This window comes from Garra rufa, chromosome 14 (assembly GCF_049309525.1).
Source record: "Garra rufa chromosome 14, GarRuf1.0, whole genome shotgun sequence".
NCBI classification, from domain to species: Eukaryota; Metazoa; Chordata; class Actinopteri; order Cypriniformes; family Cyprinidae; genus Garra; species Garra rufa.
In genome coordinates this window covers 16832147-16848019 of record NC_133374.1, presented here as the reverse complement: position 1 = coordinate 16848019, position 15873 = coordinate 16832147, and the positions used below count along the sequence as shown (strand labels likewise).

Here is a 15873-nt window from a genome sequence, read left to right as displayed (position 1 = left end):
AGTATTAGGCTGCAAGTGCATGTAGCTTAGCCAAGCCATCAGCCTAGCTTGACAAGATAAACTGCTTCTCCAGAATAACAATCTAATCTAAAGCGGCCGTCTTCTGGGAGCCGACACAGATTAATTGTGGTGGAATATTAAGCGCGTACCCAAGCGGCCCAGGCAGAAGGATACAATGTCATGTTAAAGTCACGGTGAAGGGACCATGTACTGTGCTTCTGCTGACCTGGATATGCAGCAGCCAGGTAGAGCCCAACAATAGATGAGGCACTTTACTGCCCCACCGCTGCTCCACTTTCAGGAAAACCTTTGCTGACCTTTCTCAAGAGGGAAGTGAAATCAGGATGTCTTGTGCTATATTACTATTCACTACGGCTACTTACTTATATACACATTACAATGTCTAGCTTGCCAGTTACATTGAAACTGAGTCTCATAATACGTCTTTTCAAATTCACCTTCTCCTGCACTTACTTTGATTGACGTGTTTCACAAAATGTACCCTCATCCCGGAGCGTTCCTACTTACATAACTTGCAATTTTCTTGTCCCACTAACCTACACTAGAGTTTTTGTTCTGCCGTTGTTGGCCCTCCTTAACTTAAGCAGTAATACTTGTGGTTCAGCGTTAATTACAACTCGTTAAGTCCACTGATCTTATTATAGTGGTTCTTTGCTGGTTTAGTATTTCAGCTTGACTTTTATTTATAGCTGCCTTCTCTGATTGCCTCTTAGACAATATATGTTTTCTCAAGGCATCTATGCATTGTGCAGACTTATTTTATCTTCACATATCCACTGCCATTTAATAAACTGGACACACGTTTACAATCTTTATCACTTTATTCTATTTCACATTAACAGTAATAAGCCATAAAATCTGTGATGTACAACAATGTGGAGCATTTGACTTATTTAGTTGCCAGCAGGTTTTTTTAAATCTTATATTTTAAACATACAGAAAAATGTGTACATTTATTGCATAATTATAACAATAATAGCAAAATTAATAATTATTATTGTAAACATCAGATTGCAAATATTTGTAATATAAAAATACTGTAGATATTAGATTGCAGAAAATATTTGTTTAAATTTGTTGCAAATATTTATGTTTTTAAAAATAATTATTCTACATGTTAGATTACAGAACATTTCTGCCACTGAATAAAAAATAAAAAGGTAATTGCAAGTTTTTATTTTACAATTCTGACTTCTCTTTGTAATACAAGCTTGCAATTCTGAATTTTTTTCTAAAAACTTGACTGATATAAACTCGCAGAATTGCGTGATATAAATTCACAATTATAAAGTCAGAATAGTGGGATGTAAACTTGCAGTTGTGAGATAAAGTCTGATTTCGCAAATCTGATTTTTTTCTCACAAATGCAAGTTTGTATCTTGAAATTGACTTTGAAAATTGTAAGATACAACCTTGCCATTCTGAGAGAAAAAAGTCAGAATTGCGAGTTTGTATCACACAATTCTGAGGAAAAAGTCAGAATTATGAGTTTGCATTGCTATTCTGAGGAAAAAAGTCAGAATTGTGAGTTTGTATCATGCAATTCTGAGGAAAAAGGTCAAAATTGTGAGTTTGTATCATGCAATTCTGAGGAAAAAGTCAGAATTGTGAGTTTGTATCATGCAATTCTGAGGAAAAAGGTCAAAATTGTGAGTTTGTATCATGCAATTCTGAGGAAAAAAGTCAGAATTGTGAGTTTGTATCACAATTCTGAGGGAAAAAGTCAGAATTTGGGGTATTTATCATATAATTCTAAGAAATAAGTAAGAATTCTGAGTTTGTATTGCATTTCTGAGAAAAAAAGTCAGAATTGTGAGCTTGTATCACATAATTCTGAGAAAAAAATCTGAATTGCGACTTTGAATCACAATTCTGAGGAAAAAAGTCAGAACTGTGAGTTTGTATTGCAATTCTAAGGGGAAAAGGTCAGACTTGTGAGTTTGTATCACATAATTCTGAGAAAAGAATTCAGAATTGTGAGTTTGTATTGCAATTCTGAGGAAAAAAGTAAGAATTTGGGGGTTTGTATCATATAATTCTGAGGAAAAAAGTCAGAATTGCGAGTTTGTATCACCATTTTGAGGAAAAAAAAGAATTGAGAGATAAAAAGTCACAATTACCTTTCTTAAAAAAAACTAAATTTCAATGGCAGAAAAGGGCATCCATAGCAAAGTGATATTTGTTAGTAATAGCAGTAGTAGTACAAATGTTAGATTACAGAAAAAATTAAATCTCTCTGTTTATATTTATTATTTATTGTATGTTATATATATATATATATATATATATATAGATATTATTTACGATATGTGTAAAAAAAAAAAGTGTGACTCTATTGCAAAATTAATTTTTTCTCTATTTTCTGTTTCCAGAGGAAGGCGAATATTTCTTAAAGGTGCTGATTCCAAGCTACGCCGCAGGCTCCATTATTGGCAAGGGTGGTCAGACTATTGTCCAGCTCCAGAAAGAAACCGGGGCCACCATCAAGCTGTCCAAATCCAAAGACTTCTACCCGGGTAAGTCTCCTAATTCCAGAAAAGCTTTAAAGGGAACCCTCGTCAACCTCCTCTTGTTTACTGCACCACAATCCAGTCATTAAACAGCACACATTTTAAAGCACCTGCGTTACTTTATAGCTTAATTAACCCGTGTTATTAGTCGATGTTAATACATTACCAAAGTCACTGCGACTCGCTCTTAATGAGAATCATATGGGGCGCTGTCACCTTTGGGCTAGCGGCCACACCATATGGCCTTTATCAGAGCTCAGGTTGCAAAGAGTGCCAGATCAAGTGGGGACAAAGAGCCGAGAGACTCACAAAGAAGCGAGAGCTTAAACGAATGCCGATACTATGTTTGAATGCTTCCTTTTTAGTAATGTTTATATTTAGAGAGGGAAAACAGGCATGTTTTGTGTCTTTGTGTCCGTGTGTGTTGGAATTCTTTCAGATGTTTTTAGGGATGGAGTGACACAGAGGAAACGAGAAGTGGCGGGGGGCTTCTGAGCTCTTTAAAAGGGCTTTGTGCGATTTGCTCATCCTTCCATCGTTGGCACGTCCAACAGGGCACCTCTGTCCCATTCCCCTTGGGATGTGGAGCACAGAGCGATGGCCGGCCATGGCAGATGCCAAATGCGAGACACCTCCTACCCACCCCCCTTTCATTGGTTTTGGCAACCTTGAGTGCTCCAATGTCTAGAGCGGGGGGGTTGCGATGGCTACTGAATTAAGGGAGAGGAACGTAGGGGTGTAGTGCTAGGTTGTTCGAGGGCTTAATGGGGGGTTCTTCCTCTCCAGTGAAGGGGGCATCTGTATGGAAATTAGTTTGAGCTTTTCCTTGGGTGCGAGTCAAAAGATCCACCTGCTGTGCTGCTCTCACGGTGGGGAAGGACGGAACTTTTTAGCTGGTTAAAGGAGAAGTCTCTGGTACATCTAAATCGCTAAAGCATTTAAAGGAGCACATCATGTCTCTGAAGATATCGCTTGTGATACAAGCTGAGCTGGCATTTAATTTTGGACAAAGAAGCGCTGGCCCGAGACATCCATTATTTCTCCAGAACGGATTTATTAGTTGTCTTCGCTCTAAAAATAGCTCCTGCAGCATTTATTGGGAAACGGCCATGTTTTACAATGACCTTGCGTCTGTGAAGTACACTGTTCCATCTTAAAGACAGCAAGAGGGACTGTTAAGTTAAATTTGGTTTATATGTTGTCATTTTTATTAGCTAGCAAGCAAATTCAAGCAATTACAAAACATAAACTGGATGTTTCACTTAAATGGCCACTACTTAAGGATAGTTAAGTATTTAAAATTCTTTCATTATGTACTCACTCTCATGTCGCTCCAAACCTCTATGACTTTCTTTCTTCTGTGTAATACGAAATGAATGCTTTTCTGTCCATACAAACATAGTCAATAGGGCCTAATGTTGTTTTATGGACAAAACCATTTAAACAGTAATATTCAAGAGGATCTATTAACAGAAATGTGACCCTGGTCTACAAAACCAGTCATAAGGGTAATTTTTTTTTTAATTTGAGATGTATACATCATTGATATCAATGAAAGTTAAATAAATAAGCTTTCCATTGATGTATGGTTTGTTAGTATATAACAGTATTTGGTTGAGATACAACTATTTAAAAATCTGGAATCTGAGGGTGCAAAAAAATCACAATATTAAGAAAATCACCTTTAAAGTTGTCCAAATGAAGTTCTTAGCAGTGCATATTACATTCTCAGTAAATTGAGATGTATACATTATTGTCATCAATGAAAGTTGAATAAATAAGCTTTCCATTGATGTATGGTTTGTTAGTTTATAACAATATTTGTTCGAGATACAACTATTTGAAAAACTGGAATCTGAGGGTGCAAAAAACCACAATATTGAGAAAATTGCCTTTAAAGTTGTTCAAATGAAGTTTTTAGCAATGCATATTACATTCGCAATAAATTGAGATGTATACATTATTGTCATCAATGAAAGTTGAATAAACAAGCTTTTCATTGATGTTTGGTTTGTTAGGATATGACAATATTTGGCCGAAATACAACTATTTGAAAATCTGGAATCTGAGGGTGCAAAAAAATCACAATATTGAGAAAATCGCCTTTAAAGTTGTCCAAATGAAGTTCTTAGCAATGCATATTATTAATCAAAAATTAAGTTTTGATATATTTACAGTAGGAAATTGCAAAATATCAGTTTTAAAAATACAGTTTCTCAACATTCCTTAAAATATATTTTTTGTGTTCCACAGAAGAAAGTCATACAGGTTAAAAAAACAACAATCTTCAATTCAAAGACTTATGTCTTTTAGTCATTTGCATGAAAAAACTGCACCAAAAGTCGCATTTTAACGCACAATGCTCGCCTTTCTCACAGTATTTTCAAATACGAGTGCAGAGAGTTGCATCATCCTTTTTTTTTCATTATAATTGGCCAGCGCTCTTCCTCTCAGGTTTCCAGAGCGTGTGTACGTTCTGACTTTTCCCCGTCCAAGCCACTGATCCCCATCCAGCCTCTCTGTCCCTTTCAGCAGAATGTAGCACAATATTAAAGCTCACTCCTAATCCAGCACCGTGATTGCAGTTTTTCAGTGTTTAATACCCAGAGAGCCATGCGGCCCACCCCCCACACATTATCAACATTACTGATTTCTCCTCTGTGTAATCTGCTTAAGACCTAAGCTTTGTGGCCAAAAGATGAAAAGCTGCAATATTACATATCTAGGGGTAGAAATGAGTTTCCGGCGTGTTTATTGTATTTGTTTTTTTGCTCCCTTTCTTCAACTGTATTCATTCACTTAATTTAGTTTTATTTGTGATGACTTCAGTGTTGTTTAGTTTAATTCAAGCTGAGTCATGCTTTGTTTAGCACACTTGTAAAACAGTACTTAATTGCATGTTATTCGAAATTAAATGAGTGTATTTTGTATTGAAATTAATTCATATTTATGTCAAATGCAACTAGTTAAACATAAAACTCCTTTTTTGACATACCATGTTAGGACTGAACATCTTTATATGTGATTTCATAATTATGTACATTATTATATGTAATTTAGCTGTAGTGAATAAGACACTTCTGTTAAAATTCAAATCAAGTACTTCACATGTGGTTTAGTATGTATATCAAATATGCACTTTAACATCAATAAAATGTACTTTAAAGAATATTAAAAGTCTTAATTAAGATTATATTATCTACAAGTACAGTTTTTTCAAAATATACCCCACCAGTCAAAAGTTTTTGAACAGTAAGGTTTTTAATGTTTTTTAAGTTTTCTTCTGCTCACCAAACCTGCATTTATTTAATCCAAAGTACAGTAAAAACAATAAAATTCTAAAATGTTTTTACTATTTAAAATAACTGTTTTATTTCAAAATATTTTCAAATGTGATTTATTTCTGTGATTTCCAAGCTAAATTTTTAGCATCATTCTTCTATTCTTCAGTGTCACATGAAATAATTCTAATATGCTGATTTGAAATGATAGAAATTAATACTTTTATTTACAGAGGATGCTTTAACTTTCTATTCATCAAATAAACCTGAAATAATTCTACTCAGTGGTTTTCAACATAATAATAACAATAAAAGTTTTTTGCATGGCAAATCAGAATATTAGAATGATTTCTGAAGGATCATGTGACCGGAGTAATGATGCTAAAAAATATAGCTTTCACAGAATAATCACATAAATAAATTACATTTTAAAATATATTCAAATAGAAAATTGTTCCTTATATTAATATTCCTTATATTAATATATACCTTATATTTTAAATAGTAATATTTCAAAATTTTACTGTTTTTGCTGTACTTTGGATCAAATAAATGGAGGCTTAGTTATCAGAAGAGACTTCTTTAAAAACTTTAAAAATCTTACTGTTCAAAAACTTTTGACTAGTAGCGTACTTGTGAGATTTTACGTTTTTCATTAGAAATGTGTGTCTTAGTATACTTTAGTTTGTGTGAAACACTTTTTTGACAGCGCTAACAACAATTAACCATGTTGATTCCATCTTTTTGGACCTTATGCTCATAGTACCATGTAAACACCATGATATGTATCAAAGCACCATAGTAAATTTTGATAAGTAGTGCTGAGTGACACCTGAGGTTTATGATTAGCCTTTTAGACTTCACTACTGAATAAGCAAACGTTAGCATGGTTAGCAAGTAATTATGTGACTTTTGTCATGTTTTGGAATTGGTCTGTGGAAAAGTGTGTCAGAAAAATCTTGAAAGCTTCACACTCGAGGAGTGTTATGTTCAGAAGGTGAGGTTGTTTTGTAGCATGCTAGCGGCAATGCTAACTAAATTTGTCTGCTGCTAAAATGTCAATATGTTTTAAAGCTTGTGTGTTTTAATTAATGAATCGACACATTTTAGTGCTTGTTAATCAGTCTGTCTGTGAACGTCATTAACTGAGTGCTATGTGTAAGTGCTAGCCTAAAAGCTAGCATGTAAAAACGCTATTGTCAGAGACGGCGGGATAGTCGTCATCTGGGCTGTGGAGGAGAGACGAGGTACCCTTAATCCCCGTGGCTTTGTTTTCTTTTTCAGGCACGTGACGTCATTTTCTGTGGCCGCTAGCCCTCAGTGCCAGCCAGTGCCTGAGACTCACAGTCAAACCGTCTTGTACAAAAGAGCCTTGCTTTCCAGAGCCAGTTTGACCCGAGTCTCATCATAGACAGAGCGATATAGAGAGAAACACTTAGCGAGGGGGATGATGGGAGTGATGGCGCAGACAGTGATCTTGAAAATGATGAAGATGCTAGTACATCAGACTACATTTGTGATATAATTAGCATGTTGCCCACTTAGCAAGCTGACGCTTTCAATTAGGTATGACTGGACCTTTTTCAGTAATCATCAGGAAGATTTACAGAATGTCACATCTCTTTCTTTCTTTCTTCTTTTCTTTTTGTGTTAAGTGTCTGAAAACATTACATCTTTTAAAGGATATTGTTTCTGTTAAAGTATCTTCCTGCTTTACCCCCTTCCCCCTCGGGTGTTGTACCTCTGCTTCTATAATGTGCGGCTTTCCGTCAGATGTAATAGAAAGCCTCAGAGGGACTTTCCATTAATAGAACACTGCAAATATATTCCAGGGATCAATTTTTGCATCATGGGAGTGGTGCCTTGTCCTTTACTCCAGCCCTCCCCCCTTGTCCAACCACCATCTCCAATGCATCTCTATGAGGCCTCAGCACAAATACTATTGATCAGTCATGCCGCTGCAAAGAGACAGGAGAAAGGATAAGATTCGCCGCGCAAACTGATGAGAATAGCAGGTGCATTCCCTTCAAATTTCAAAAGCCAATCTCTTTCCACCCAGGACGTCCACTGACTAAATCATTTTGATAATTTACACCTCGATTCAATAGCGTCTGGAGGGGATGTGGGTAACAAAACTGTAAAATGCAATCAGAAACACTGAGGCTTATGCACAGACTCGCACTTAAAGAGACAGTTCACCCAAAAATGAAAATTCTCATGTCGTTCCAAACCTGTTAGACCTTCGTTCATCTTCAGAAGACAAATTATGATATTTTTGATGAAATCCAAAAGATTTCTGACCCTGCATAGACAGCAACTATGTACGCAACTACCACGTTCAAGGCCCAGAAAGGTAGTAAGGACATTGTTAAAATAGTCCATGTGACATTAATCCCTCAATTGTAATTTTATAAAGCTACGAGAATACTTCTTGTGCGCAAAGAATACAAATACAACATTATTCAACAATTTCTTCTCTTCCGTCTGGGTGGACTATTCCTTTAAAGGGGTACACTCTTAAAAATAAAGGTGCTTCATGATGCCATAGAAGAACCTTTTTCGTCTAATTGGTTCCATAAAGAACCTTTAAAGGAACACTCCACTTTTTTTGGAAAAGGCTCATTCTCCAACTCCCCCCGAGTTAATAAGTTGATTTTTACCGTTTTGAAATCCGTTCAGCCGTTCTCCTGTTCTGGCGATATCACTTTTAGCATAGCTTAACATAGATCATTGAATCCTATTAGACCAATAGCATCGCGTTCAAAAATGACCAACGAGTTTCCATATTTGTTGTATTTAAAACTTGACTCTTCTGTAGTTATATTGTATACTAAGACCGGTGGAAATGCAAAGCTGCGAGTTTCTAGGCTGATAAGATTAGGAACTACACTTCCATTCCGGCGTAATAGTCAAGGAAGTTTGCTGCCGTAATATGGCCGAAGCAGGCGGAGTATTATCAGAAATGAGTTCCCAGCTAGTTTAGCATTTGCACATGTGCTGCGTGGTATTACTGCTCCTGCTTCGGCCTCTTACGGCAGCAAACTTCCTTGACTATTACGCCGGAATGGGAGTGTAGTTCCTAATCTTATCAGCCTAGAAAATTGAAGCTTTGCATTTCCGCCGGTCTTAGTACAAGAGTCAAGTTTTAAATAGGACAAATATCGAAACTCGTTGGTCATTTTTAAACCCTTTAAAGAACCTTGTTTAAGAATGTAGGTCATCCAAAAATGCAAACTCTGTCATTTACTCACCCTCATGTATGAAACCTGTATGGCTTTCTTTCTTCTGAGGAACACAAAAAAAGATATTCTGAACAACATTGGGGTGTAAAAATTAACATTGGACCCCATTGTCTTTCATTGTATGATCAAAAAACTCAGAAATATCAAAAATATGTCATTTTTAGCTGGTAAATGTTATTTTGACAGTGATAATGATGCACAGGATGCATTTTTTAATGCAATCAAGACACTGCAATTTGTCATTTCATCAGATTTGTAATGTAAATCAATTATAAACCTACGCAAACACAGGAGAATACATCCATATCTTTCTCAATATGCTAACTATTCATCTCGATTTTAAAATAAAAGTTTAAATCCCACGTTTTGATGTCCACATTAGTGTTGGGCGATATGCTTTTTTTCATATCGTCCCATCGTCAGCCTGTGAGATCACGATACACGATACTATCATGCTAATTTATTTAATAACATGTACATGTGTCAATATGTAATAAATTCCTTATTCGTTTTGTAAGGGTAGTGCATGTGAATTGTGACACAGTTGTGCGTGTACAGAGCGCTGACGGTAGTTTACTTTCGGTTTCATTCTCTGCTATCTTCAGGGAGCGGTAAATGTGCGTGCCTGAATGTAAATGAATGTATCTTTCTGTACCCGTCATATTGCGATAATGTTACCGCTGTATGTCTGATTGTTGTCATCAGTTCATGTTGTAGTTCAGTTCATATAGAATGAGGAGAAGCCATGTGCGTGTAATTCACGTGCGTATGTTTAGCGCCATTTTATCGCATCGTAAATCTAGTTAAGGCATACAAATGTTACTGAGGTGAATGTTTATGTTTACTATACAGACGGATTCTGATATATCATATTTAATTCAGCCTAAACCACATTTTACTACCTCTGTTAAGTCTACACTTAATCTATGTACACTGTATGATGAATAAATCTCTTACCCATTTTCACTGCACACATCTGCGGCTCGACGCAGCCACTCTATGCTTGTGTTTATAACGCGGCAAGTTTCTGAGGCATTAACCGACTCTCCGCGCCGCATCTCTAAAGTTAGGTGCCTTTTTGATGGATAATAATAATAATCGTCTTACTATCGTCAAACCCATCAGCAGCAGGCGATATCTCTCACTGTCGTCGATACACGATACTATCGTCTATCGGAACAACACTAGTCCACATATTCAAGAAATTACAGTTTTGTCATTAAGAAATTACCAAATATTCGTAATTAGGTGGACATTTGAATGAAATGTTGTTTAGTCAATATTAAACAACAATAAGATCGCACAGTAAAGTGTAAAAACAATAATCAGACACTCTCTGGAGTCATTTGTTATAATGCGTAATGTACATTAGCTCTATGTTTTTAATACATCATGTATTTGAACAGTTTTGTTTAATAAAACCATACGATTACTTGCTTTTGATTCTTTATCTGACCTAACTATTATAGCGTCATTGCTATTATATATGTATTTCAAATAATTGTACAGGCTATTGCTTGCTTAGGTCTATTTTTATGACCTTAAACAAATGAATTTTAATCAGATTATATGATTAATCGTCAAAATAATCGGTAGATTACTCAATTACCAAAATAATCGATAGTGACAGCCATAGTGTAAACGTAGACTGAGTGTATAACAGTGAAAACGTTGAAAGCTGGAAAATTCCGAGTTGCCCCTTTTTTTTCTAAATTCCAGGAAAATTTACTTCAACTTCGTTTAAAATGTGTTAGAATCATTAAATCACTCAAAATCCTCAAAATCTGTGGGCGCTGATGTAGCCGAGGCCAGTATTTCACACACAATAGTGCTTGATGTAATGGACAGTTCTCATCTCATGTAATACATAGTGATTGTTTATAATAGCTTCACATGGAAACGCTGAAAAACAAGTGAGCTGATGTCAGCTATGAGAACTGAAGCCAGTTATGAGATAACAGTAAACCATTTTGTAGATCTGAATGCTTTTAATCCAGCATTCCTGTAGGTCTAAACGGCATTCCCTGTCTGTCATCCCTCAGTCTCTGCATTATTAGAGCAGGCACCGAGTGGGCGAGAGCTTATGGGCACAGAGCTTAGGTCCTCAATAACTGTCCCATGCTTGAGCAATGTGGGGAATAGTGGATTCGGACAAGGAGGATGTTGGATTTGAGAGCTAAAAATATCCCTCCTGACCCTTCTGTAAGTTTTTCCTGTGGTCTATATAATTACCTCAATGAGCTTACCGCCTGACACTCCTGTCATCGCCCATATTAGACTCTTGAGTTGTGTAGGTTTGACTCTTTGAGTGAGTATATCATGGTATTTGAGATATTTGTGACAGTGCAGTTATAGCACAGGGACAAAAAGATGGAAAGAAGTTGAGAGGGGAATGACACAGTGAAGGGGGAGGAGTGATTGAATATCCAGTTGTTTGAATGCTCAATGATGTGTCTAAACTGTGTAGGACAAAGAGGAGTGGTGGGCCACTCTTAATGACAATAGAAGCTTTTGACATTGTTGACGACACAGCTCCTCAAGTGTGGGGGGAGGTGCAGGCGCACAGGCTGGCCTCCCATCTGCCTGAGGAGGTGTTGGTGTGTGTGTGTTTGTGGTGATGGAGAGACAAAAAAACAAGACTGAAAGAAATAGGAAAACGGCAAAAGTGAGAGTGCAGTGCAGCACGTAACTGAAATGACTGTTTAACACCACATACACAAAGAAACGCTCAAATATTTAAATTTATAGTTTACTAGATGAAATTACTAATGTTGTAAACTGTAAATGTCACTTTTTTTGTCTTAGTTTTAATTCTTCATTTTTATTCTTAGTTTATATTAACTAATGTTAATTATTGAGCATTATTGTAAAGTGTTACTAAATAAATTGTGTGTAGATAACTAGATAGATAGATAGACAGTATATACATTTATTTATTAGATAGTATTAAAGAAATCAAGAACATAAAAAATGTAATTTTTAAGTCATTTTAATTTATTAAGTAAGTATTTTCATTTTTTAAGTAATATTATAAAGTAAGTTTTTTATTTTTTTAAGTAATTTGAATTTATTATATTTCACATGTGCTAAAATTTCTACTTGGGACATATTTTATATCAAATAAATAAATAAGTATATACACACATATAGTTTATTCATGTTTATGTTTATTTATTTATTAGGTCATTATAATATAATATATAATTAATTTCAAGATTCAGATCTCAGCCTATAGTTGCCATTATTAAATTATGTATGTAAATAAATTATGTATATAAATAAACAATAATTGTAAGTAATTTTTAGGTATTGTTTAGTTCATTTATTATATTATATTTATGTGATCAGATTTCTACTTGGGACATATTTTATATATTATAATTGTAAAAAAATATATAAACAAACAAACAAATATATACACATGCAGTTTACATATATTTATGTGTATTCATTTATTAGGGCATTATATAATATATATATAATTAATTTCAGCATTCAAATCTCTATAGTTGCTATCATTAAATAAACAATATGTGACCCTGGACCACAAAACCAGTCATAAGGTTAAATTTGACAAAACTGAGATTTATACATCATATGAAAGCTCAATAATTATGCTTTCTATTGATGTATGGTTTGTAATGTAATATTTGGCTGAGATACATCTATTTGAAATCAGAAATCTGAGGATGCAAAAAAATCAAAAAGACTGAGAAAATCACCTTTAAAGTTGTCCAAATTAGGTTCTTAACAATGCATATAACAAATCAAAAATTACATTTTGATATGTTTACAGTAGGAATTTTACAAAAAATCTTCATGGAACATGAACTTTACTTAATTTCTTAATGATTTTTGGCATAAAAGAAAAATCAAAAATTTTGACCCATGCAATGTATTTTTGGCTATTGCTACAAATAAAACCCAGCGACTTAAGACTGGTTTTGTGGTCCAGGGTCACATATGTGTGTACACAGATAGACAGATAGATAGTATATACATTGATTTATTTGTTAGATAGTGTTATAGTGCATAAATCAAGAACATACAAAAATGTATTTTTTTAAGTAAATTTTAAGTAATTGTAATTTAAGTATTTCTTTTAATTTAATATATTTTACATGTACTCAAATTTCTGCTTGGCCTGGGACATATTTTGGATAATTATCTAATAAATAAATAAATAAATAAATATATACACATGTGCACATAGTTTATTCATATTTATGTTTATTTATTTATTATGTCATTATAATATAATAATTCATTTCAAAATTAAAATCTCAGCCTACAGTTACAAAAATGACAAAAACGTTTCCCCCAGTAATTTTTTATGTCATTTTTATTTAATTTAATGTATTTTACATGCACTTAAAATTCTACTTTGGACATATTTTATATATTATCATTCTAAAATATATACAAACGTAAATACATGTATGTATATTTTATATATATGTATAATTCAATATATTTAAATTATGTATATATCAGCATTGATACAGAAATAAAGAAAACAATTGTAATATTGTGAAATATTATTACGATGTAAAATAATATTTTATATTTTAATATACTTTTAAATATAATTTATTTCTGTGATGCAAAGCTGAATATCTAATATACTGATTTATTATCAATGTTAGAAACAGCTGTGCTGCTTATAATTTTTTTGGAATCTATGATACTTTTTAGGATTCTTTGATGAATAAAAAGTTAAAAAGAACAGATTTATTCAAAATAGAAATCAAATATATATCAGCAACCCCATACTAACGCTGTTAAAGAAATGGTTATCAATCATAATGAATAGCAAACGTCTGTAGCTCACAGTAGTGATAGTAGTTGTATCGAACGAGGCCTGTTTTTTATAAAAATGCATCCTGGGTGTCAGTGGGAGTCCTGACGTGTTACATAAGTGGGCCTGTCTCTGTGCTTTTGTCTGAGTCTGTCGGTGGAGTAGAGATGATGAATGTGTCAGTGGGAGACAGCCATCCTCATCTCTCGCTGCGTTCACTCTGTCATCTGCTGCACATTTTATGATGAGCTCATCAGTAAAAACCCACCCCCGACGCTCTAAGCTCAGCAATTCAGGGCCTTGACAGACTTTATTTATATGCACGGATATGCACGTACTTTTGGCGGGAGAAGCTTACGTTCAACTTTTGTCAAAAGTGACTCACTTTGAATAAAACCACTTCTTAAATGAACCATTAATTATGATTCGGTTTTCCAGCCTCGTCTATCGGCAGCACGACTCGTGTCTCATAGCTGCGCGCAAGGTGCACAGGATCAGTCCCATGAAGGTGGGACCTCTCCTGGGGTTTGGTGCAGAGCTGACAGGGGCGACAATCCCCCCATCCCCCTTTGTCACAGTCACGCCCTCCTCCCTACGGTTTCTCACTCCCCCCTTTGAGACAAAGCATGCTTTGTTAGTCTCTACACTCGGTTGCCTCAGAGATGGGAATTAAAGTGACGGCTCCAGAGGCAAGAGGTTCCCCTCTACCATCATCATTATAGCCGTCGTTCTCTGTTTCCCCAGCTACACCAGGCAGGTAGACAGGCGACAAAGATGTCTCTCGCTTCTGTGCTGATGTCTGCCGCTGGGCTTGAGGGCGAGACAGATGCGTTGTCTGAGAAATAGAGAGAGAGAGAGTTAGCCGCAGTAAGGATGGATGCTCTCGCAGTCCGGTCACGTAAAGAGGCCACAGACTCCCACAGCCAATCGCGTAGAGGCAGGGCCTCCATTTTGAAGTTCCCGCGGAGGGAAAAAAGCAGCGGCAGATGTCCTGCTACTCTCACTGGCCGTTTAAAACGTAGTGTAAAAAACAATCGTACTAAGAAAATAATAAAAAATTATATATTTAATTATACTTTTTATATTTAAGGTTTTTCTTAGATTTTCTGAATTCAGACAATTTCAAAATAGCCAGTACAATAATTATTATTTATATAGTTTATGTACATACTATAAATCATACATCACCAAGTTAACCATACCTTTAAAATAATGTTAAATGATTAATATGTTGTAGTATTGAAATAATTAGTAAAATTAAATTAAATAACTTATTCTTAAATATAATTTTTATTCTATTCCTTAAAATCTTAATCTGTTGTAGAATTGAGATTTATTACAATAAACTATTTAGTAAAATAAATGGTATACAGTATGAAATATATATTGCAAGAAATTAAAATCATTTGCTTTATTTACTTGAATACTGTAATTACATTGTAAGGTTCTTATTAGATTTTTGAACTAAAATAATACAGATCATCTCAAAATTGCTAGTAAAATCATTATAATTGGTATAATTAATATCATTTTTAGTAACACATTAGGATTTATGTATAATTAAGTCTTTTTATTCTGATACTTATTACAAAGAACAATTATTCAGAAGTGATCTTTAATCAAAATTAATTACTATGTTAACATACCTATAAAATACTTAAATCTTTAAATAAAAATGTATTAGCATTGAGATTTATTAAAATAAAAAAGATTTGAGTTAATTTTATTTTAAATCTATATGAAAATAATAATAATAATTAGTAATAAATAAATAAGAACATTTGCTTAATTTACTTGAATAAATTACTACATTTTAACAAGGTTCGCATTAGGTTTATGAACTAAAATAACACAGATAATCTCAAAATTGCCAGAAAAATAATTATAATTGGTATAATTAATCAATGCATATAATTTTTTAGTAACACATTAAGATTCATGTATAATTAAGATTTTTTTTATTGAGATACTTATTACAAATAATAATTATTCTAAAGTGATCTTTAATCAAAATAGATTAC

The 15873-nt window shown here is 34.2% G+C and overlaps 1 protein-coding gene across 1 annotated transcript in view; it reads left to right on the top strand.

Moving 5' to 3' along the window:
* The window catches only part of nova2 (NOVA alternative splicing regulator 2), an 83744-nt gene that overhangs the window by 10245 nt on the left and 57626 nt on the right, over positions 1-15873 (top strand). Inside the window, exon 2 of the mRNA XM_073817476.1 lies at positions 2394-2537. Coding sequence (XP_073673577.1) covers positions 2394-2537 — 144 coding nt within the window. The remainder of the gene's footprint in view (positions 1-2393; positions 2538-15873) is intronic.